Source organism: Perca fluviatilis, chromosome 9 (assembly GCF_010015445.1).
Source record: "Perca fluviatilis chromosome 9, GENO_Pfluv_1.0, whole genome shotgun sequence".
In the NCBI taxonomy this organism is placed as follows: domain Eukaryota; kingdom Metazoa; phylum Chordata; class Actinopteri; order Perciformes; family Percidae; genus Perca; species Perca fluviatilis.
This window is the reverse complement of record NC_053120.1, coordinates 39,886,352-39,910,045: the sequence shown is the minus strand read 5'-3', so window position 1 is coordinate 39,910,045 and position 23,694 is coordinate 39,886,352. Positions and strand designations below refer to the sequence as shown.

At 39.7% G+C, this 23,694-nt stretch overlaps 3 protein-coding genes across 6 annotated transcripts; all 3 read left to right on the top strand.

Annotated features, from left to right (window-relative positions):
- The first annotated feature begins 1,504 nt into the window (after positions 1-1,504).
- lnp1 (leukemia NUP98 fusion partner 1) lies at positions 1,505-7,885 on the top strand. 3 transcript variants are annotated; one of them, XM_039810493.1, is made up of 5 exons: positions 1,505-2,077; positions 4,840-5,085; positions 5,499-5,585; positions 5,739-5,837; positions 7,434-7,885. In XM_039810493.1, exons 1-5 carry the CDS (start codon positions 1,892-1,894, stop codon positions 7,539-7,541), a joined length of 726 nt encoding a protein of 241 aa, XP_039666427.1. In that variant the 5' UTR covers positions 1,505-1,891; the 3' UTR covers positions 7,542-7,885. The 3 variants fall into 3 exon arrangements, with proteins under 3 accessions (XP_039666427.1, XP_039666428.1, XP_039666426.1); XM_039810492.1 differs by lacking the exon at positions 7,434-7,885 and adding an exon at positions 6,106-6,663 and having other exon boundaries at positions 1,506-2,077; XM_039810494.1 differs by lacking the exons at positions 5,499-5,585; positions 7,434-7,885 and adding an exon at positions 6,106-6,663.
- A 2,562-nt stretch (positions 7,886-10,447) lies between these two features.
- Positions 10,448-17,500, top strand: tmem45a (transmembrane protein 45a). Of its 2 annotated transcripts, XM_039812535.1 has the most exons (7): positions 10,448-11,329; positions 13,265-13,446; positions 14,036-14,243; positions 14,609-14,821; positions 16,348-16,532; positions 16,609-16,751; positions 16,917-17,500. In XM_039812535.1, exons 3-7 carry the CDS (start codon positions 14,048-14,050, stop codon positions 17,005-17,007), a joined length of 828 nt encoding a protein of 275 aa, XP_039668469.1. In that variant the 5' UTR covers positions 10,448-11,329; positions 13,265-13,446; positions 14,036-14,047; the 3' UTR covers positions 17,008-17,500. The 2 variants fall into 2 exon arrangements, with proteins under 2 accessions (XP_039668469.1, XP_039668468.1); XM_039812534.1 differs by lacking the exon at positions 13,265-13,446 and having other exon boundaries at positions 10,450-11,329.
- A 2,018-nt stretch (positions 17,501-19,518) lies between these two features.
- On the top strand, positions 19,519-22,052 carry sft2d2a (SFT2 domain containing 2a). The gene is made up of 8 exons (XM_039810321.1): positions 19,519-19,773; positions 19,859-19,948; positions 20,738-20,823; positions 20,930-21,011; positions 21,301-21,336; positions 21,448-21,506; positions 21,584-21,613; positions 21,721-22,052. The coding sequence occupies exons 1-8, from the start codon at positions 19,708-19,710 to the stop codon at positions 21,758-21,760; spliced, it is 489 nt and encodes a 162-aa protein (XP_039666255.1). The 5' UTR covers positions 19,519-19,707; the 3' UTR covers positions 21,761-22,052.
- The last annotated feature ends 1,642 nt before the right edge of the window (positions 22,053-23,694 follow it).

The window sequence follows — 23,694 nt, the reverse complement described above, 5'->3', positions numbered from 1 at the left end:
CTGTGCTCCTATAATGCTGGGAAGTAAGGTACTATGAAAATGTAAATCTTAACAAATCAACTACTTAAATATCCGAAATGATTCCAGTTAGATCACTGAATCAGATTATCTTTAGATGCTCATGCAGAGTACATTTTATTCATGCAGTTTGTTGTTGTTCTCTTATTCTCTGGCTTATTGGTCTGGGTTCCAAAAACTATTTAGTAGATTTCTGACACATACTAAATCCAAAACAAGTTCAATCAGTTGTAGTCAATAGGATTTCACTGAGTGGCAGCCTCTCAAATCTGATCCTCTAGTTTACAACACTGTAACTTAAACCACTGTATTATTTTACAGTCATTGAAAAATATTGGGTCATTTGCATGTCAGATTTGTATATTCTAGTATCATATAGGAATATATAAAGAGCCTGTAGGGCATAATTTTCACTGGGGACAGGAGGGACATGTCAATAATATCAAACTAATTTAAAACCCCACACTTTTCAAAATCCAGTTTTAAATTAGTTTGATATTATTTTATTCATAAGTCTCGGTGATTGGCCCCTATTTTAAGCAATAAAGAAATTAAGACATATTTTTCTTATGCATAGTTTAGTACTATTCTTTCTGGCATAATTTATCATTATGGTCAACTTACTTATTTCCTGGATTTTGTATCACCGCAGTCCCTATAAATGTATGTAGAAATGCAGGAAATGGGATTCAAATCAAAAACCTTTTTCATGTGGACGACCCCTAGATCCCCTGTTTTGTGCCCCCCCACATTTACAAATTTATAGGACCACACAAAGTATTGGAGTGGGATAACACTAAATAGCATGTTCAGTGCACACCGTGTGTCACTTTCAGAGCACTCTGATGACTCCAAGTACTATGACTCCACTATGACTCTTTAGCATGTTACATATTTAATCCTGGTCAAAATATGTTCTCTCTTAAATTCATTAAAAGTGTAGAATAAATAATATGTTATAATATCTGTTTTTCAGAGTCAGAGTTTCTCACCTGAAATTAATCTGCACAACTTATCTTCGAATTATACTGTAAACTGTGTCTTATGGGTGATACAGTATGGCATTGTATCAAAAGTGAACTAATGACATATACTCTTTGGTGGAAAACGTAAACCTATTGTCCGGTACAACTTCATAAAATGTGTGCTTATGAATATTTTGCTTCCAACTTGTGCCAATGTTGCTTTTCCAGTTGCTGTATTGTGCATACACAGTTGAATTTCTCTTATATCACAAAGGAGAATTTTGAAACAATTGGAGGCAAATATAAAGAAAATATAGTATAGTAGTGCGCAGTGTAACATGAAAAGATATGCTCCCTCTCTGTCCTGTATTAAACAAGCCCCAGGCGCACAGTGCACAGCGGTAGACAGGGTAGCCTGCACTCCATAATTATTGACAGGTTTGATGAGTGGAAAGTATGGGGAAATTGGACTTTCAGTTGTCTACCCCCAGGCCCATGACTGTAATGGAAAGATTAAAAGCAGTGTTCACATCACCCACCCAGTTTGAAAATACTAGCTGCTCATCTCTGCCTTCTGCCTCCCTGTTTATTCCCATCATCTCCATGTTTACTTTCTACCAGCCACGTTAAATAGATTATAGAGGATTCACTTATTTAAAGACTGCAGTTTATTTTTGGCTCATCCAAGAATAACAAAATACAGTGTTTGAGGGCTCCAGAAGGATCAAATTGAAGTCTGTTACCTTTGCCCCGTGGGACAGTGTTGTGTAGCAGAGCAGCAAGTCAGCCGGGGCTTAGTAGGTCAGCTCAGCATTGTTTTTACCCTCTGTACCACTCGGCTGGGATCACACTTCTATCGGCTGTGCTCAGAGTTGCTACACCAAGAGGCTCCCTGCACAACTCCCATCATGTCTCTCAGGCTCCTGCCTTCTTCCCTCATGGTCGACGATGATGATGATGATGGTAACTTCACAAAATGGATGAGTAGTTACTGGGGTCACGGAGCAGAAGGTGGACACTCCAGAGACAGGAAACGCAGTTTCAGAAGATCTGCAAAAATACACGGTGATCGAAGAGCATCACTCCCGACTGTGGTAAGGACCACCAGCATTGCACGTCTCTTTGTTCAGTGTACAATATGTGTTTGTATTGACATACAAACAGCCGTAACACACTTTCTTTCTGCCATTAAGAAAAACAACCTTTGACCACAGCACAGAATGTTTTTAAACTGAGGTAAACTTGTTAATATCAATGTCTTTAAAGATAAACCTATAACAAAAAACTGTATGTACCTTAATCAAAATCTAATATGTCAGCGTGGGGAATGTATAGACTTATGTAAATAATATATAAGTAATAAAGCATGAACCCATTTATATTTTGGCAGACAATGACAGTAGATTAATGCATGTGTACACTGTGCAGATATTGGAAAATCAACAAGTTGGTATGAGCACTATGCAGGCTATATAGGTCTGTTCTAGTGTTTAGTAATAGGGTGTTCTGACTATAGGGTTGGGTACCAAAACCATTGGCACCAGTTCCTATACAACTGGTATCTACCGGCCAAATGGCAAAGCAGATTTCGGTGCCTCATTTTGGTGCTACTTAAATTAAATTAAGTGGCACAAAATAAATTATTTAAAATTGATCATATGGCCTTAGCAATAAACAAGCCGGTCTTTAATGTCAAAGACTGTCGTTTTGTGCTAAACTTTTTTTTATTAAAGTAGTGAATCAGGCACCATTTAGGCACCGTTTTGAAAGTATTGTTTTAGCACCGGTATCGGAAAAAACCAACAGAACAATAGTTCTGAGTAGGGCTGGGTGTCGCCAATGATTCCCCAAATCGATTTGATTCCGATTCACAAGGTCCCGATTCGAGTAAATTTCTGATTTAATTCAGTATCAATTAGGTTAGGAACATTTCAGTTACAATACCAGTTTTGCTTGGATATAAAAGAGATTCTCAGAGAACTAATGCTGTAAATTGTACAAGCAAGAAGCAACGCTCACATATTATTTTATGATGCACCAGGTTATTGTTTATATTAAGAATTGACCACCAAAAAGTTAGTTTAAAGTACTTTTTACTTTATATATATATATATATATATATATATATATGGTGAAAAGAAGTGAAAAAAAGTATTAAAAGATTGATTTCTGGATTTTATTAATCAATATCCCATCACTCAAACAAAGATCGATTTTAATTGGAGAATTGATTATTTGAACTCAGCCCTAGTTCTGGCCTGTAGTTTGCCTCCACCAGGCTTACATAAATAATGTCTGCTAATGCACAAGTATATGACGCTGCCCCAGCACACACTTAAACACACACATGCACAGATACATGTGTTTATGCAAAGTAAAAAGTGCATTCAACGATGTTTAGTCATTGACTGTTGCATGTAAGAGCTCTTACGCAAATGTAGGGCATTTACTGTATAGAACAGTGCACTACTTTATTCATTGCCATAAGGGAATTGACTTATCACTTGCCTCCTGTCATAGGGAGGTCAAAGGTCAGTGCCAGCTACACAGCAGCACGGTTGTGGCTCATACAGTAGGTACTCAGTATGGTCAAGGACAATTTAAAAAGGTGGATGTGGACCAAACTGTAAACAGATACCCTGTGTACTTAAGATGGACTTGTGCAGATGGACTGCGTGCACGTGCTTCATTATGTTTTTATTTTTATAAAAGAAGTTTTGTGGCATATTCTTCCAGGATTAGAGTTGCACTTATATTTTGTATACATTTGTAGTTTTATTCCTTGGCAACCAAAATAAAATTGATGTTTTACAGGTTAAGTGAAACAAAAGCAGCTGATAAGAGATATGACGACACATACTCCTAGAGATCGGCCTCTAGGTGGTGTCAAGCAAAGTCCTGATGGCTGCAGCTCGGCAGAAAATCAGATTTTCTTTTTAAATGTGAATCCTGAGCTTGCTTCTGCCAACACAGATCAATTTGAACATTTAATCCAGTGAAGGCACGAGCCAAATGACCATACTATTAATCCAAGAAGATAGATGTGTACTGTAATGCAATCTTTTTAGACGCTGTTTTTTGTCTTGCATTTGAGTTATTAAAGGGCCACTGCACTGATTTTACACATATCTTAGATTTAGCTTGGAGACTTTAGATTTATTGAAGAAAATCTGAGTTACAAATTGGGGAAAGTGGTGGACCTTTACTAGGAAGGGAGGATCTTACTAAAAGATGCTATTGAGGTGCACTTTGGGAAATGTAGGAGTCAAGATAGCCCGGCGTCTGCTGCGTCAGGTCTCTTGTGAGTACCCCAAACTTTATTGAAATCAATCAATCAGTTCTATTTGTCATATGAAATTGTACAAGGTACAATTCCATTGAAATGTTATACCAACATAGTGTGACACATCCCTGGAGTACTCTTAATTAATCCTTACTTTTGTAATACAGTCTTTACAGCATCCAGGGACCCTCAACATACCTGTTTTGCAACATATAAGTGTAATCATGTAAATGCTGTTGTGTAAATCATGTAAATCAATGACCTGGGTCGAGAAGCCAACTATAATCAGATGCTACAATCATGTGCTTTGCAAACATGTTACTTAAAAAATTTAGGGCTGATTAATTTAATTCACAGACAAAATCTTAGCATGGTCATCTGACTGTCTGTCTGTTTCTCTATGAGAGTGAGTCTGTCCGTCTGTCCATCTGTCCATCTGTCCGTCTGTCCGTCTGTCCGTCTGTCTGTCTGTCTCACATTTTCAGCTCTAAAGGGAAACATAGAAATATTACACTATTGTTTCCCTTTGAGTTGAGCTTTAGCACGTATTGTCCTTCTCTGTGTGGTCCACAGTCACAATTAGATGCCATGAAGTTAAACAGGCTCCACACAGTGACAATGGCAGCCACCCCGAGCCACATCAAAATGCGAGAGGAGAAGGGGGAGGTCCGGCCTCACCAGAGAACTCGTTGTACCTCCTCAGACGACAACAGCCGCTCCAAGTCAGCCATCCCAGAGAACCGCATCACCACTATCCCAGAGCTCACAGAGTCTTTCCAGAAGAGACTTTTTCTCCGTGATAAGAGGACCATGTCTGCGGTGAGTAGAAATATTATAATGCTAATGAAAATGTAAGCAGTTTTTACAGTTTTCTTTACTAGCACTGCATCTTTGGTGATACTACTGTATAGATATTTCACATTTTTATTAAGGGCTAGATCAATTATGTATTTTGTATTTGGGTATTTAAAAATTTTACATTACATCATTTGGAGGATTTCTGGATTTCAAATCCAACAAAGCTTTCAAAATAAAAGCTGGATTGTTGTGCATTTGTGTTTGGTCATCAATGTCAACTTCAAGCTTCATATCTATTAGCCCTTTCACTTTTTTAACAGGACACAAGTTGTGGGAGTAAAGTGCAACCAGACAATGTTAATACTGTAAATATACCAGATACAATACTCAAAGGAATACTTTGCAGATTTTAAACCATCTCTGTGTCATCTTAGTGTGGCCTCTCGTCGTGTCGCTGCTCTCCACGGAGCGGAGCAGCACTTCACCTCATCCGGTGGGCATCAGCTGATCTCGGAGCCACGGTGGGCAGCCAAACACCGCTCATCTGCACACACTAAGATGGCACAGAGCTGGATTTCATACAACACAATATATCTTTAATTATTGTAGTACTACAATTGATTTTGGTCAGAGGTTGAGCTTTAAAATGAAAGTTGATTCTTTTTTTTTGCCAGAATGGTGACGACAAGTTGTGCCTGATCTGTTATGACGACATGCGGAAGGGCGGAGAGGGAGTTCAAGAGCTGCACTGTGAACACCGCTTCCATAAAGAGGTAAAACATCTTCTCACTGCATGTTTGCACTACACTATGTTTACCTTCCCATTGCGTGTTCACTTGTTCACTCCAGTCCCAGCATGTCAAATATCAAATCAAGGGTGCATGATGGCAGCTCATTCCTGGATATGCATGATGTGGAGTGGTCTGAAAACAATCTGCCTGCACCTGAAACCTATCTGTGTTGTGGAAGCATGGAGCACTCTAACAGTTGAGGACTTGACACTTAACTGATCATGATGTCTCCGTCTGGTGGGTGCTAAAGGAGGCTCAGAGGTTAGAGCAGTGTCGGCCCCGCAGCGGCAGTGAAGCAGTCGCTTGTCAGGTGAGGAGACTCTCGGATGAGAGGAGGTATTCATCAGACGGGCCAATCTCCATGGAGAAGGAGCCGCACACACCCTGCCGTCAACTTTCCCTGCGTAGACATCGCTGATATCAGTCGGTGGGAGGAGGTGACTCGTTGGTGTAAAAATGGAGGATTTTGCACCCATGGGCCAAACATCAGGATTGTCTCCTGAACTTTTTACTTCTACATGGTGTGACGTTCAAGTGTTAAAATCTCAGGGCCTTGACTATAGCTGACCTGAACCTGTAAAGCTGTCCTGTGGGCCCCTTCGCTATGTCTGCTTTGGAGTGATTACCACTCTTTCTCCTAAGTGTCAAAGGTCAAATTTAGGAGGATCTAGGAATCATAATTGTAAAAACATTTTAAAAAATATGAATTTTTGCAAGAATATTTTTTTGTGTGGAATTTTAGGAAATTCTTATTAGGAAAAACCTAAGGTAATATTTGATTAAAATAAATGACCAATGCTTAAAGTTTCCTGCTTGTAATAGCTTTTATTTACCGACTGCCATATTGAAGTATATGCTACTTGAACACTGGCAAAGAATATGTGCCTCTTTTATAAATAAGATGTATAAAATATTTGCTTTATAGTATTATAAAATGCATGTCAAGTTGTACACAGGTCATGTAATGGTATACTTTATGTTCATCTATGACGCAGGTTGTTACTGGGTGACAATCTAGCCAATATATTTCTGGTTATTCATCAAATTATTATCACACATGGAGAATATTGTCCTTTTACCACATTTAAAAAGTCTTTCAGCAGAACTACAATATAATTTAGTTTGAAATGTGTGAAATGTTGTTACAAAAGACATTTCATATGGCACATACAGTAACTTGCATTCATTTGTCAAGGTTGTGATTTGTTTACTGTTTCCAGTAAGTTGTGACTATTTTTGTCATTTTGAATGACAAAGTTGCATTAATGAAGTCCAAAATGATTTGTGTTTTTGAGTTCAGTCATAACTTTAGTGTTGTTAGTACTTGAATGTACTTTAAATTACCTGCTTTATAACTTCCTTATACCAGAGGAAATTGCTTGGACTCTTTTATAACTGCACTCCTTCAGGAATACAGTGAATGTACAATCGAGTAAAGCATAGAGTGTTTATCCTGTTGTGCATATGCTTACTCTAGCATGTTGGAAATTAGCTCCTGGCATCAGTGAGGCAAATCAATACCTGCAGAAATCATACACAAACAACAGATGTAATAAACTCTTTTAAAATGTGTTTCAGTGCATGGAGCGGTGGCTGTGGAAAAAACAGACATGTCCCGCATGCCGTGTCCACGTGTTCATGCAGAATCCCCTCTACTGGTCTTCATCCCGCATCAAAGTCCCATAACGGTCCTTGTACCTACACCTGCCATGCCTGCATGTCAATGAGACCCACTGCCCCCCCCCCCACCCCGGAGGTCCACCACACCTTGGTCATTCTGCATGAATCCACTGCTCCTTGGTCAACCTGTGTGGATTTCCTCAAACCTGTACTCGATGAGGAGATTTTAGATCATCCTCTGTCTTGGGAGGGCTGTATGAGAGTTAGGGGGCCCCTAGTCTATATCCACGATGTTCCACTTCCGGGATTGCTACAGTGCCTTCGGAGAATCCGCCAGATGTCACTCTTTTCGGCCAGATGTCCGTCACCTTCTGCTTTCTTTGTGTTGTAATTTTAAACTCCGATCAATTTGTGAGGACTATGGTTAACTGCTCCTCAGATCTCTGCAGGGTAAATCCAGACAGCTAGCTAGACTATCTGTCCAATCTGAATTTTCTGTTGCACGACTAAAACTAATTTCAAACGTACACATGTTCCACCAAAACAAGTTCCTTCCTGAGACTATTTTGCAGAGGCACAGTGGCTCCGTCAGGCGCTTTGCACCGCCCATGACGATTGGGATTGGTTTAAAGAAATCCCAATAAACGTTTTACTCTCATCCCGGAATGCTGTGTGGACTAGCCAGACCCTCCTCCGCAGCTCTGTGGTGGAAGGTCTGGACCCCTTAATAAGAGAGAGAACTTGTAATTTGGTGGCGTCTCACACTCTAAATATAAATAGTTATATAAGATTAGAAAGTTATGTTTAAATTATTCCCAAAATATGAGTGGTTTTGTCTCTTTGTCTACATTATGTTAGCGTCAAAAGAATTTCCAGAGATATTCTAAACTCTGCATTGAACCCGCTATTTTTGAAGCAAATTTCCTCAAGTTTCATTGTGTTTTTTTAAAATTGTTAAATTTTTCTTTTTGCATCTTTGCACATCTCATTTACCTTCAAGGAATAATTTGTCATTTTGGGAAATTCGTTTATTTGAGAGTTAGATGAGAAGATTCATGGTCACTGAGATTTCCCTTTTATAAAATAAACTTCTTGAAAAAACATTTTTAACTCAAACCATTTTCTACACCTCTCCCTTGTCAGACAAGAACAAAGGTTATGTTCCACAATAACTTGCAGAGTGTCAATAGAATGTTGAGTATTTGAATATTCAAACTAATTGCGGCCAGTATTTGTGTATGAATTGTAGACTCCGTCCATGCTGATGACACGACTAAATCTTGTGGAAGTATGTGATAAGAGCATGGGCAGAGATAATAATACTTCCAGCTTCACGATAAGCTTGAAAGACCATCCGCCTGTGTTATGCCTGTGTTAATAATCTTTACTCTGAAGTTATAAAAGCAAACTCCTCCTCCTGATACAGTGAGTCTGTCTGTCATGTATTTCCCTGCTTTATCTGCTGTTTTGCATGTGAGGACTGTCGTCTCTACACTGGTGAGCTTTCAAGCATCTCCGTCGTGTTTTTGCACTGCCAAATAAGAGTTTACAGCGTGTGATAAATGTACAACAAAATCAGGCCGCCTGTATATTAATGTATACATATACAGTAACTATGCAATTACATAAATTAGATTTTATTTCAAGATAGTGACAAATGGTTGTATTTCCATGTTTAGGATGTACATCACTACTTTACTATTACTTCATGTGACACATGTTTACTTTACATTCATTAACTAACCAATAGATCCCGGTCTATCAAATCTACTGTGATCTGGCTTGGATTTATGTCCAACCAAAATGAATGTTTTATATAGGGGAAATGATGTAAGTTATATTTAGTGTCCTCTCTGAGTTACAAGTTTGTTTTTTTGTCTTTCATACATGACATATTCATATACATTTTTAATCAGAACTAAAAATACATAACAGCTGTGTAAAGCCAACCTCACCGTGCTGGTGTGACTGTGATCAACACACAACAAGCCACAAGCACACACTGATGTGACACTCCCTTGCTAAATGCGGTGTGCTTTCAACAAACATACACTTTTCAGTGTCTTAATGTATCATCAACAGTTGTTCCATCGTTTATTGTTTGGATTATTACACTGCAGCCCATAAAAAGGCCAATAATAACAAGTATTCAAATGTAGTTAAATCCCATAATAACAATGGCAATACCATAATCTGCCTTCTCAAGGCAAACACTTTGACTAAGCTGGGAAAGCACAGGCGTAACCAATGATGTTACTGGAATGATGGCTCCATTCCATAGGTGTGTCAGTAAATCAGCATGTACAATATCACAGCCCTGTCACTGACACACCTGACTGGAATGCAGTCGCTATGAATGTTGTAAGTTACACCTACAAAAAATGTTAATGTGGCTGTGTCTATTATCTATTTTACACACACACACACACACACACACACACACACACACACACACACACACACACACACACAACACACACACTTTAGGAAGTGTGTGTGTGTGTGTGTGTGTGTTTGTAATTCTAAAGTTGAAATGGTGTTTGTATCTTATAAGTTGTAGCAAATTACTGATTCTCCAGGATTAGTGGAGAGTATGGAACGAGAATAACTTAAAAACAATGCCTTCATTGTTTTTATGCAAACAGTTTTATAATTAATACACATTTTAAATTCATATTGCTTTGAGGAGTAAAGCGGATATTAGGGCACTATTAGTGCCTTGCCTTGCCTAAATCCGAGCAACAGGTGAAACATTAAATGAGTGGCTTTATTCTGCCCTTTTTGCCTATGTGGTGAGACTGTATATGGTGGTGAGCCAATATATTAATCAATTTCAGCACTTGTTTCTAAAGCCTATAACATATTATTGTTCTGACCATCCATTTCATCAAGGGGAGGGGACGTGGTCGTGAAATGTTCTTCCTAGGGGTATCTAAAAAACTAAAGCTCTTTGAGGGTTTGTGTCTGTAACTGTGCCCCCCCCCCCTCACCTTTGGAATCTAACTTCCGCCAATGGGCGACAGCTGTGACCTGTGGAGCTAGTTTCTCCTCCTGTTTGACCCTTCACAGATAGATACATTCTGAACAGACAGTAGTTCTACACCGCAGTAAAAAAGCTAAAATAGGGCTAAGTAAACTTACAATGTTACAATGGGTCATTCATTTACTATTTGCTGTTGACGTTGCTAGTAGTTTGCCTTGTAAATCCTGAATAACGCTAGAATTCACTTTATGCTTCCATTTTCACCACAACACTAACTGCTCCTCGGTTTTGGAGTGAATAAAACAACTAAATTGAGGGAGCAGCAAGATCCTGCCTGAAGATAAGAAAGGAGGTCTTCCAGCCGCAGCAGTGTACGTGCCGGAGGTCTTGTCCCGGCCCGGCCCGGCCCGGCCCGGCCCCTGCCTGTCCTGCCCTGCCCTGGCTGGATGGAAAGTAGCGGTTTCCTCCGAGCCGAGAGGGAGCAGGCGGAGTGAAAGTGCACACGTGGACAGTAGACACCTGAGACTGACATGGACGTCAGCCAATCATAGCACGGACTGATGACGCGAGCTCACCTCTGTAATCCAATGGGATAGTTGATTGGGGGGTAAAACCCTAAACTGTTGTTTAGAGTCGGGAAAAAAATCGAAAAAAGGCTGTGGAACGGGTCTGGTCCGGAGGCGGCTGGGAATCTGATTTGGAGGAGATAGCTGATGTTTACTGGATACTTTGTGTCTTACCGAGGAACAGAGGATCTCTCTCCTCTTTGGAAAAATGATTTGTTTTATAAGAAAATGAAGATGCGTTGATATTTCTGGCTAAACATACTTATATGTAATAACTTTTCATCTCCAGTGACGAACATACTTGGGTAAGACCCCCTTTTTCTTTCTACTATAAAGGAATTCTATAGGCTACTGTATATCTGTTCAGTAGTTAATATTTATGTACACAGCCGCCTAGAACATATTACTGTACTTCCGAAATAAAACGTATTACCTTTATAAAAACATTTTTTTTCAGTAAACCACAAAACTCATCTTTTGCTGATCTTTACACCCAATAATCTCAGATTGCAACTTGTCTTACATTGTAAGACATTCAGTTAGTTACTCTTTATGTTTGTATCTATATCTCTTTTCATGAACATTACAGCCTCTGTCTGCTCAGTGGTGTAGTCTATACACAGGTATACCAGTATACCCACTAAGAAAGTTCCAGGATTTCCATATACCCACTTGTGCCCAATGACACTCAACAACATACTTTCCATTATATTTTTGATATATTTTGAATTGTCATCTGTGTTTTTCTTCTTCACATAGGCCAAATAAAGGGATTTCCACCGTAAATTGGTGCATAAAAGTGTATCCGAATTAAGGAAATGAAGTCGTTGATGCTCAAAACTTCCTTGGGGGAGGACACCCAGCCCCCAAAAAGGCATATTCTTGCCAATATATATAGCCTACAGTACAGTATACCCACTACAATACACTAGACTACACCACTGGTGGCAATGTCCTTACATGGTTATTTTTAGGTTTTTACAGTTAAAGTCTTTTCTAATAGTCAGTGGTTCCTAAACTGGAATCTATACCTCCATGAAGAATCTCCATGGTGTCACCAACTAATTCAAAAATACCCAGGCAGTTTAATAATTCCATATTAAATCAAACAAATACGTACAATCGTTACCGAATAAGTATCATCAGTGGTGGAGGAAAAAAAACAATCCCACATTATAAAAATACTCAATTACGTTAAGTAAAAGTCCTGCATTTTTAAATTGTAATTAAGTAAAAATAATAGCAACAAATATCGGCCTTCTTAAAGCTTCATGGAGTATCATAGCTAATAGTACTCATCACGCAGAATGACCCATCTGGATCATTATTATTGATGCTTCAACATGTAAGTGGTACTTTAATGTTATAATTGGTCAAGGCGGGGCTAATTTTTGTTTTATATACTGTTGGGTAGAGTTATCTATAACAATGATGGCCTCCTCTTAATCTGAAAAGTCACTGTTAAATAAATGTAATGGAGGAGTGTTACGACACCTCTGACACTATGTCCTGCATGTAACAAGGAGAAAGTACATTATTTCCCACTGAAATGTAGAGTTGAAGTATAAAGTTGCATAAAATGGAAGTACCTCAAAACTGGACTCAAGCACCGTAGCCTACTTGAGTAAATATTCATAGTTACTTTCCACCACTGAGTGTAAGAACGTATATTTGACAGAAGTGTGGGAACAATTGAATCTGGAGACGAAGCTGCACAGATGTTGTCGTTGATTAGGAGTAAATCAGCCAAACACTGAAGAGTCTTGCAGCAGCTCTCCCGACACACGACGGAGTGATTGCCATAGCGACTGCCGAAGTGTTTTCCTCAGTCTGTAGAGGATGCACGGGGAAAAAGGGGTCTCTGACACAGATGAGCTCAGCTTAACATCTCAAACAATCTGTTTGTATTCATTGTCCTCCTTCAAAAGGTTCTCTTTGTTGCCGGGGCGGAGTACTGTCGGTCATCTCCATCACAAAAGAGAGTACAGCCATGCACCTTATTCTGATTCTCTGCTCGCTGTTAATGTCACTCCTGCTTTGCTCTCGGAGTTTATTATTTATTGCTGAGGGGACCGAAGTCAAACAGGTTGATGAAGTTTCTTTATACTCTTGATTTCATGAACAGTGAAACCATAAGGAGGCACACAATGGATAAAAGAGTGCACGGCACATGGCTGACTTTGAAATGGTAGCCCTGTTTGTTTTTGATCATTTCTCCGGAATCGTTTGTTCCCTTTCAGAATAAACGTGTAGGGGTAAACAGCAGGTGATGACAGCCTGGTCTGCAGTCACGAGCACACATCATCCACAAATGATGGCTAGTCATTACCAGGGACAGCATCCGACTAATGTGAATTCATGAAGTGAGCTCAGTCCGCATAACCCAAAGGGAAAAACTGCAGACAGGTTCACATGCTTAAAGGTAAAGGAGAAAGCCTTAACTGGTTTCTTTCCCTTTCTAGACACACTTCTACTGAGGTCAGCTGAAGGCGCGCGCGCGCACACACACACACACACACACACACACACACACACACACACACACACACACACACACACACACACACACACACACACACACACACACACACTAATTATGGCTGCTGATTATGCTGTTTAACTCAATTGCAGCCACTCCTCCACTTTTCCCTTCCCATCTTTTATTCCTTCTCATTTGCCAGTCATGCTAAAAATACTGTAGGCTTATCCCCATGCTACTGGAAGACCACTTCTAAATTGCGTATGAGGTGAAATTATCTTGTTTTGATACATTAACTACATGCTTTTAAAAGAAAGCAACATATTTTTCTTTCTGATGTAATATAGACGCAATATTGAGAATAAAACCCTGATTTGTGCTAAATAGACATTTTCTTTTTTAGTGGAAGAAGAAACAGGGTTTTCTTAGACCCTTGCGATAACAGCAGTCATGTTTCTCCTTGGTTATCACTCTGCAGTGATGCAGTCATCCATAACAACTGCTAACAGATTTGTTTCCTCCTACGATTCAGGGGCTCAGAGTCATGGGAAGCTTCAAGGGCCACGCGCTCCCTGGAAGCTTCTTTCTGGTAGCTGGGATCTGGTGGACAGGGAAGCACTCACTCTGGCACGCCACCCGCAGGAACAAGAACATAGGCTCCACTCGGCTGGCCAGCAGAGCCTCACAGCGCCGCCTGGAGATCATCGAAAGCTCGGTCGTACTCTTCTTTTCTTTAGTTGGTAAGTAGGTCTTTCTATGCAGAAACTGTGAGTGATATGAAAAACAGCTGATTTCAAATAAGCCTTTCTTTGCATCCCTTCATTTTTAAACTTTGGCTACTCAGGAGTCATCTGCATGAATCCAAAGCAACTTAAATAACTTTAATGAGTACGTACAGTGTGAGTAAAGTATGACACCAATAGACATTTACAGTGTTCACTCTTTTTTTTTAAGGCTTTTATTTGATAGCACAGCTTAGACATGAAAGGGGAGAGAGAGGGGGAACAACATGCAGCAAAGGGCCGCAGGTACAGGGGGCCCCCAGTGTTCACTCTTTAATTAAGGAGATTGTGTTTGAGAGTGTTTCCTCTGCTGTGCTCCCCAGGGATGCTGTTAGAGCAGTTTGCAGCAGGTGGGCCGAGACTCCAGCTGTATGACTTTGCAGAGAAACACTGGGAATACCTGATGAACTGGCAGCATGCCACCATGTATCTGTTCTTTGGCCTGGCTGCCACTGTGAATCTGATTGTACACACCACAGAGGTTGCTCCACTGGCACTGGATAGATTAATGCTGGCTATTGCTTTCTTTAATGAAGGTAAGAAAAAGTTATGATGTTATTTATTTACTATATTTTGTTGCCTTATATAACCCTTGTGTTGTCTTCCCGTCGACCAACAAGCAACGTTTTGTTTTTGTGGGCAAAATTTAAAATTAAAACTTTTTGGTCAATGTTTTGGTCGTCTTTTCCGACACTTTTGTCGCTTTTCCCCCGATGTTTTTGGCACTTTTTTCAGCGTTTTGTTTTCACTTTTATCCAAGTTTTGATACTTTTGGCACTTTTTCCGATTTTTTTCAACATTCTTTTGTAATTTTCTTTTCAAATGCCATAAAATACACCCAAATTCAATGAAAGTAGTGAACTGATCATTTTAATTTATGATATAGAAACTTTTTGAAAATGGGTCAAATTTGAGTTATATTTGCATAATTCATTATTATTTTCTTTTGCCAACATTAGATATTTACACAGCCAAAAGACATATTTAGCAATAGGAAAGTTAGTTTTGTTTGGGCGTCTGTGAAGGTAAGTTGGCGGTAGCTTCTCTTTGTTGCCAGATCTCGCGAGAGTTTGTTCCTGAGACAGAAACAGGTCTCAAACACAGTTCATTTTCTCCTAATTTTTTCCGTCTGAAAAATACCATTTTAGTGTCCAAATGTTTGGGAGATACTATGGGAGATGTGAAAAATGTGTCCATTATTTACTTTAATGACTATGGGGCGAAATAATCGTTTACTTCTCTTATTGGGAGCAATAGACTCAGGACCTGCCTCTGGTCTCCTAAAGAGGCGTGGCAGTGGAGAAAGAAAACACAGATACAGGAAGTTACTCTGAGTTGGGGCGTCTGGGTTCTTAAACGTCTCTGGTTTGGCCACATTGCATTTGTACTTCTAGTGGCAGAAGCTGGAAATTTAAATCATTTATCCATTACTTTTGGCTAACTATTTGAGCCGTTTAGCCATTACTTTTAGTCAAGGTTCTTTATTTGTCACGTGCACAACAATGACAGAAGTAGTCGTTTGCAATGAAAATCTTAGGTCTCAGGCACAGAAAAAATTAAATAGCTAACTATTTGAACTATATATTTACTATTTTTAGCAACTTTTTAATCATTTGCACTTTTTTTTTTTCTTTTTTTTTTTTTTTTTTTTTTTTTTTTTTTTTTTTTTTTTTTTTTCTTTTCATTTGCAATACATTTTGTTCAAGTTACTGCATACTCAATACATGGATTTTTTTTCTTCAATTTTCTAATCAAATTGTTATTTAAATTTTTTCAAATTAGTTGAGCTGCACTACAATATTTCCATACACCCTCTGGTGACTGCAGAAGTACTGCCACAGTACAAATACCTCTGGTTGGGAATCACTGATTGAGACCATGGACATACAGTATATCCTACTGTACTTTAACAGATTGTATAGTAGATCATAGGAGACTAGTCAATGGAAAACAAAAATGCAGTCAAGATGCCATTTGATCAAAGTGATAAATGGGTAATAATATATTTTTCTCCACCTTTCTCATGTATTTTTCCATTGACGACTGCCTCTTGTTTCTGCAGGATTTCTTTTCTTCTACCACCTCCATGGCAGGAGTATGCTGGACGTCCATGTGCACCAGCTACTTCTCTTCGCCATCTTTGGCGAGGCTGTTGTTGCCTTCCTGGAGGTCTTCCACCGAGGTAACATCATCCTGGAGCTGCTGCGCTGCACCCTCACTCTCCTGCAGGGAAGCTGGTTCTGGCAGGTAAATCTGAGTGTGTGAGCTGACGTTTATGGATGTGCCTAATAATATCCTCACGTTGCCTTCTCTTCGGCCGCAGATTGGTTATGTGCTGTACCCTCCCCACGGCCCTGAGTGGGACCTAAATGATCACAACAACATGATGTTCGTCACCATGTGTTACTCCTGGCACCTCGCCTTCGCCATGCTCGTCGTGAGCGTGCTCTATTGCACCGTCAGCTGGTAAGAACATGCTCCACACATCCAGACATCCCATAAGCTGCTGCTTTTTGTCCTGGAAGTCTTGCAGATTCATCCACACCGGGAATAACAACTTGAGTGCCTCTAATGCTGCTCTGTCACAACAGTTTATGTTATGCGTGACTGTTTGTTGTGCTTTCTCTGTAGTGGGGTTCGCTCCAGATTGAGGAGGACTCCTCCGATGGAAATGGGACTTCTGAAGCCGAGAGATCCAGAGTCAGAAGATGAGATTCTGTGAAGAAGACTGTTGTACGCCTACATTGTGACTCATGTATATCACACTTAAATCAGGGATATGATGTCTGCAGTTCCAGCAGCAGTACGACTAGAAGCAAAGTGTGCAGACAGAAGAGGGATAAGGACAAAGTTTCTGGATGCTTTACTTTAGAAATATATCTCTACCTCTGCCTTATTTAATCAGCTGTAAACCCCTTTAGCCTTATTCTCATTGTTCATTGCTAGTTATTTTACTGTGTCCTAATACCTTTCATATACTCGGCCATGTCATTTTTGCCAATTATTATTTTGCACATACAATATAAGTGAACATGAACTCATAAGGGTAAGCTTTTTATGGATTGCATGCTTTTAATTTGACTCGGCAAACCTCTGTTGTCAGACATATTGGTTTTTGGTGTAACGTTATCTTGTGGCTTTTTTGTTTCATATTGTTTAAACTCAAACCCAAATGCCAAAAAATAAGAATTTTATTAAAATTGTTTAATTGTTAAGATTTGGCTATTTGATGTTATTATAGATTATATTATGGTTGATACTGTTGTTTATGCATGTCAGTATATTCAGTGTTATCTTAAACAAATATCTGTAAGGGCTTATACTGTTTGTCAGTGTTGCCTAACAGAGTTTATAGTAACACTTTCATATAATTTAAAAAGTGAAAATAGCACTAGCTAAAGAATGTCTGCTTTTTTGAGACACTATGATCAAAATCTGTCACTAGGAATATTTTCTATTCCTCACTGAGTAAAATCACAGTGTATCACTTTAACATCAACTCATCATCATGCGTCATAGAATCATGCAGCATGAGGTTTTAGTATTAGTATTTTCGTTAGGACAGCACAACAAAATTCATCTACCAGCAATATGCTTCAACAAAGATCTTCTGTGCTGAAGCAGACCAATCACTCAGTTCTTAAAAATGTGTCCTGCAAATATTCTTACAAATATCTAACAACTATATACACTCACTTTAAGATTATTAGGAACACCTGTAAGATTTCTTGTTAATGCAATTATCTAATCAACCAATCACATGGCAGCTGCTTCAATGCATTTAGGGGTGTCGTCCAGGTCAATCTCCTGAACTCCAACCTGAATGTCAGAATGGGAAAGAAAGGTGATCTAGGCAACTTTGAGCGTGGCATGGTTGTTTGTGCCAGACGGGCTGGTCTGAGTATTTCACAATCTGCTCGGTTACTGGGATTTTCACGCACAACCTATTCTAGGATTTACAAAGAATGGTCTGAAGAAGGAAAAACATCCAGTATGCTGCAGTCCTGGGGGGGGAAAATGCCTTGTTGATGCTAGAGGTCAGAGGAGAATGGGCAGACTGATAGATCCAGCTGATAGAAGATCAACTTTGACTCAAATAACTGTTACAACCGAGGAATGCAGCAAAGCATTTGTGAAGCCACAACATGAACAACCTTGAGTCGGATGGGCTACACCAGCAGAAGACCCCACTGGGTACCACTCATCTCCACTAAAAATAGGAAAATGAGGCTACAATTTGCAAAAGCGCACCAAAATTGGACAGTTGAAGACTGGAAAAATGTTGCCTTGACTGATGAGTCTCGATTTCTGTTGAGACATTCAGATGGTAGAGTCAGAATTTGGTGTAAACAGAATGAGAACATAGATCCGTCATGCCTTGTTACCACTGGGCAGGCTGGTGGTGGTGTAATGGTGTGGGGGATGTTTTCTTGGCACACTTTAGACCACTTAGTACCAATTGGGCATTGTTTAAATGCCACAGCCTACCTGAGCATTGTTTCTGACCATATCCATCCCTTTATGACCACCATGTACCCATCCTCTGATGGCTACTCAAATAATGCACCATGTCACAAAGCTTGAATCATTTCAAATTGGTTTCTTGAACATGACAATGAGTTCCCTGTACTAAAATGGCCCCCACAGTCACCAGATTTCAACCCAATAGAACATCTTTGGGATGTGATGGAACGGGAGCTTCGTGCCCTGGATGTGCATCCCACAAATCTCCATCAACTGCAAGATGCTATCCTCTCAATATGGGCCAAAATTTCTAAAGAATGCTTCCAGCACCTTGTTGAATCAATGCCACGAAGAATTAAGGCAGTTCTGAAGGCGAAAGGGGGTCAAACACAGTATTAGTAGGGTATTCCTAATATATAATATTAAAATATATATATATATATATATATATATATATATATATATATATATATATATATATATATATATATATAATTAGAGCTGCAACCAAATCATCATCGATTGCTCTGCCAATTCTTTTCTTATGAGGTACAAAATGTCAATTAGATGTGCTATTTTTATCTAATCTAAATGATTTTTTTTAAAGAGAAAAAACACATAAACAAAATATCTAAAATTAATTTGAAATATACTGGGCTGAATTTTAATTTGCATAAGAACTCTTATTTTTGTCGTTGTGCTATAAATGTATTCACGTAGATCGGGGGGGCGAGAGAGAGAGAAGATCAGAGTGAGACGTCACGTCTGTGCTGCTTCTCCGCTCAGGTGTAACAAACCTGAAGACGTCATCCACCTGCCAGAAGCTACCTGACGACTCCTCCACGTGACGTTGTTGTCCATCCACGCAAATTTAAGGAAACCGGCAATTTTGTCTCGCGCTCCGGGAAACAACCAACAATCTTCGCCAATCCAGTGGACCTTTGAGGGCTCTTCAGTTATGGATAAATTAAAATCAGTTTTAAGTGGTGAAGAGGCTCGCAGAGATGACCGAACCGTTTTAGAGGTAAAACTAAACCCAAACTTCAGCATAGGCCTACACGGCTTCAAAGCTGTGAATGGATCATTCAATCCGAACTCTTTTGCCGCAGACTGTCAATGAAGCCTCGACTCTGGGCTGGGGCACACGTGTGAAGGGATTCATCGCCTGTTTCGTGGTCGGAGCCGGCTTCACAGTTTTGGTAAAGATCTGTAACTTTTCTAAAATAATCTGCTTGTCGTTTTAAACTCCACACAATAAGGAAGCTGCAGGGAGAGCCGATGTGGCCGTACTGGTTCTTCTTGCTCTGAGGAATGTGGAAGTTGTTAATTCACTTGGCAGTCCTGAGTCCTGCCTTCAAGTGCTCCCCACTTTAGAGCAAAATGTAAAAATGTTAATGTCAAACACTTAATTTTCTGCATTCTGGTGAATCTTTCTGCAACAATTTGTGCCTTTTCTGCATCAATTTATGGCGCAAACGTCTTTATTTATGTAAAGGAAATTATAATAGTAAGTATAATTTTTTACAACAGTTTTGATTGGGGGGGGGTTGTAACCAGTGGTGTAGTCTAATGTATATTTAGGGTATACTGTTCTACATAAATATATGCACCAGAATGGATATATCAAAGGCGTCTGGGTCTGCTCCCCCAAGGAAATTTTGAGTGTCAAAGACTTAATTTTATGCATTTTGATACACTTTAATGCACCAAATGTACAGTGGAAATACCTTTTTATTCAGCCTATGTGAATGAAACCACAGATGACCATTCAAAATATATCAATCAAATATATCAAAAATATAATGGAAAGTATGTTGTTCTGTGCCATTTTAGGTATATGGAAATCCTGGAGCTTTCTTAGTACCTGCGTATTTCATAGACTACACAACTGGTTGTAAACCCCTGTAAATTACACCTATGCTGCAGGTTAGGTGTCACCCACAAAGTCAAAACTCCACCAATCACATCTCTTCATGTCTGTCTTGCAGGGAGTGGGAATGCTCTGGATCCCCAGGATCGGGCTCACTATCTTCATTGTGTTTTACACTTTAGGAAACATATGTGCACTGGGGAGGTCAGTGTTCACAACAATAAGAACTAATCAGATTAAAGCAGCTGGTGATGAAATTGTGGTGGTTTTATTCACATTTTTACACATTTTGTATGGTATGATCCAACAGCACCATGTTTCTGATGGGGCCGATGAAGCAGTTGAAAAGGATGTGTGACAAAACAAGAGCGCTGGCCACCGCAATTATGATTGTGAGTGCACCACTGCTGGTTTTTCATTCTGCTAGGTTACATGCCTATACTGCCCAATTTACCATGCAGGCCTCAGTCTATAGACTTCTAAACTTTGTGTACTTGTTCCTTATTTATCCAGGAAATGTACTCAAGCACAATCACAAGTATGGAGAGAAAATGTGCCAAAAGTTGTTATAAAAAAAAATTGTTGAAATTTAGAATCCTACTTCATCATCACTGATGAAGGATGAGGGCCAAACATCAACTAGCATGTTGTGAGTTACATTTCTCCCATTCATTGCTTTAGACTTGCCTTGTGTTGACTCTCTGCGCAGCCTTCTGGGTGAGTATAAAGAGTTCTGATCACGTCTACTGAATTAAGAACATGAGACCGTATTGATTAGCCCATAAGTCCGATCTCCCTTAGCCAGCAGTTGTATTTTTTGTCTTACAGTGGAAGAACTTTGGACTGGCTTTGTTATTTTGCATCTTGCAAGTCTTGGCTTTTGCCTGGTGAGTCCCGATTTCTACTCATGGATTTGGTCTGAAATGATTATTAATTTGTGACATAAAATGTGCTTTGTCTGCAGGTACAGTCTGTCGTACATTCCGTTTATGAGGTTTGTCATTTTAACACCATTTATTTCAACATCAGCTGCAGAAATGTTCAGAATCAAAATGCCATTATAACCATGTTGATGTCTGATTTGTGTGAATTTCTTTCAAGGGAGGCAATATTGAAGTTGTTTGCAGTGTGCATGAAGTGAGCCCCGTCTGTGTTCGGAGGGTTCGGTCTGGATGAAGTGTTTTTTGGAAAGGGGCCGGTCTCTTACTGAAGTTACTGAAACGGCGTCCTCGTGGCTCGGCTTCAGAGAGTCTGAGACTCTTCCTGTTTTATCTCCAAAGGTGTTTCTTTTTCTTGTTTATGCTTTGTTCATTGAGCTGATTGATTTTTGGTATGTATTGATTACTTATACCAATTTTAATGAGTGTGGGCTTGGTTTGTAATATGTGTAAATATCTGTAATAAATGAATGTAGTATTGGTTTTGTAAATGAACACACAACAGCCTCATTATTTCCATTACTGAGAGGACACAAACACTTGAGCCAGAAAGATTGGAGACGGGTAATATGAAAGCTTGGAAATTGACAAGTGTGAACTGAAAGAGATTTCCGATATTGGTAGTGATACCGATACAGTGACTTTGATACCGTTTCCTGAACGATACTTTTTTCGATACCAAGTTTATAAAATCCCATTTTAACATAAACAAATTATAACATTACGGAACAGCCCCCCCTCTCCCCGCTCCTTTACACCTATGTGACCCACACTGTAGTCAAGGCTCTCAAAATACAACAACACGCATGAGCCAGTCTCTGTGCTTAAAGTAATGTTTCCTACAGGCCTCTACAACGTGTAGCATTAGACAGCCAATCGGCAGCATTATAAGATCTTGGGAGAAGCATGCTGCATGCTAATTGGCTCACTGACGATGACATCCACCAGCACCTTGGACCAATCCCTCACCTCAACATCTCAGTTGACTTTCACCCATCTACACACTCATTCTCCTCCTTTCAGCTCCCCGCTATTTCAGAAATCACAGAACTCACCCGGATATCCAAGCCATTGACCTGTCAACTTGACCCCCTTCCCGCACAACTTGTTAAAGCCTGCCTTCCCTACCTGGTCCCACTCATTTCTGCTATCATCCACTCCTCTCTCACCACTGGAACTGTCCCTACATCCTTCAAAACTGCTGCCATTACCCCAATCTTGAAAAAACCTGGTGCCGACCCCTCCAACTTCAACAACTTCCGTTCTATATCCAGTCTACCTTTTCATCTCCAAAATCCTTTTAAAAAAACAGTTGCCTCTCAACTCCATTCTCACCTATCCCACAACAACCTGTATGAACAGTTCCGGTCCGGTTTCCGCCCACTCCATAGCACTGAAACAGCACTTCAAAATCACCGACTACCTCCTTATGACAGCTGACTGGACTCCTCACCATCCTCATCCTCCTCGACCTGAGTGCAGCCTTTGATACCATCTGTCACACCACCCTCATCAACAGGCTATCTTCCATTGGAATCACCCACATACCGTTAGATTAGTTCACATCTTACCTCTCTGGACGCACTCAGTTCATTCAACTCAAGTCTTTTAAATCCATTCCCTCTGCCGTCACTTCAGGTGGGCCCCAGGGCTCTGTCCTGGGGCCCCTACTCTTCATCATTTACCTCCTTCCCCTCGACAATATCTTCTGCAAATTTAACATTCACTTCCACTGTTATGCTGATGACAACCAGCTATCAGTGAATACTTGTGTTATGTAACAATGCATACATTGTGTGGTTAGCTTTTGAAAAGGAGAAGAATGAAAGGGACATTCTCCTTAAAATTGAAAAGCTAAAGAGGTTAAGGTGCGATTCTACTTTCAAATAATAGTCAGCAAGAACAGGTCCATATTTTCTATTAACCCTTGTGTTTCCCTCAGGTCAAATTTGAACCGTTTTCAAAGTTTTTCATATAAAAAATATGGGTTTCTTTCAACCAAATTACCCAAACCACTCTGTGATCCACTCAACAAGCTCTGATCTTGACTATTAGTCAAAATAAGTCAATTTCTGCTTTTTTTTTAAACAAAAAAATTAGGTATAATGTCAATTCAATTAGGTTTATTGACCATGAA

Bases quoted from the DNA above. Each gene is read 5' to 3' on its own strand.
- tmem45a (XM_039812535.1), top strand. From the start codon at position 14,048: ATGGGAAGCTTCAAGGGCCACGCGCTCCCTGGAAGCTTCTTTCTGGTA. The intron at 14,822-16,347 runs GTAAGAAAAAGT...TTGTTTCTGCAG, and splicing joins TATTGCTTTCTTTAATGAAG to GATTTCTTTTCTTCTACCAC. The intron at 16,533-16,608 runs GTAAATCTGAGT...CTTCGGCCGCAG, and splicing joins AGGGAAGCTGGTTCTGGCAG to ATTGGTTATGTGCTGTACCC.
- lnp1 (XM_039810492.1), top strand. From the start codon at position 1,892: ATGTCTCTCAGGCTCCTGCCTTCTTCCCTCATGGTCGACGATGATGAT. The intron at 5,086-5,498 runs GTGAGTAGAAAT...GTGTCATCTTAG, and splicing joins ATAAGAGGACCATGTCTGCG to TGTGGCCTCTCGTCGTGTCG. The intron at 5,586-5,738 runs GTGGGCAGCCAA...TTTTTTTGCCAG, and splicing joins CAGCTGATCTCGGAGCCACG to AATGGTGACGACAAGTTGTG.
- sft2d2a (XM_039810321.1), top strand. From the start codon at position 19,708: ATGGATAAATTAAAATCAGTTTTAAGTGGTGAAGAGGCTCGCAGAGAT. The intron at 20,824-20,929 runs GTCAGTGTTCAC...ATGATCCAACAG, and splicing joins AACATATGTGCACTGGGGAG to CACCATGTTTCTGATGGGGC. The intron at 21,012-21,300 runs GTGAGTGCACCA...TCATTGCTTTAG, and splicing joins TGGCCACCGCAATTATGATT to ACTTGCCTTGTGTTGACTCT.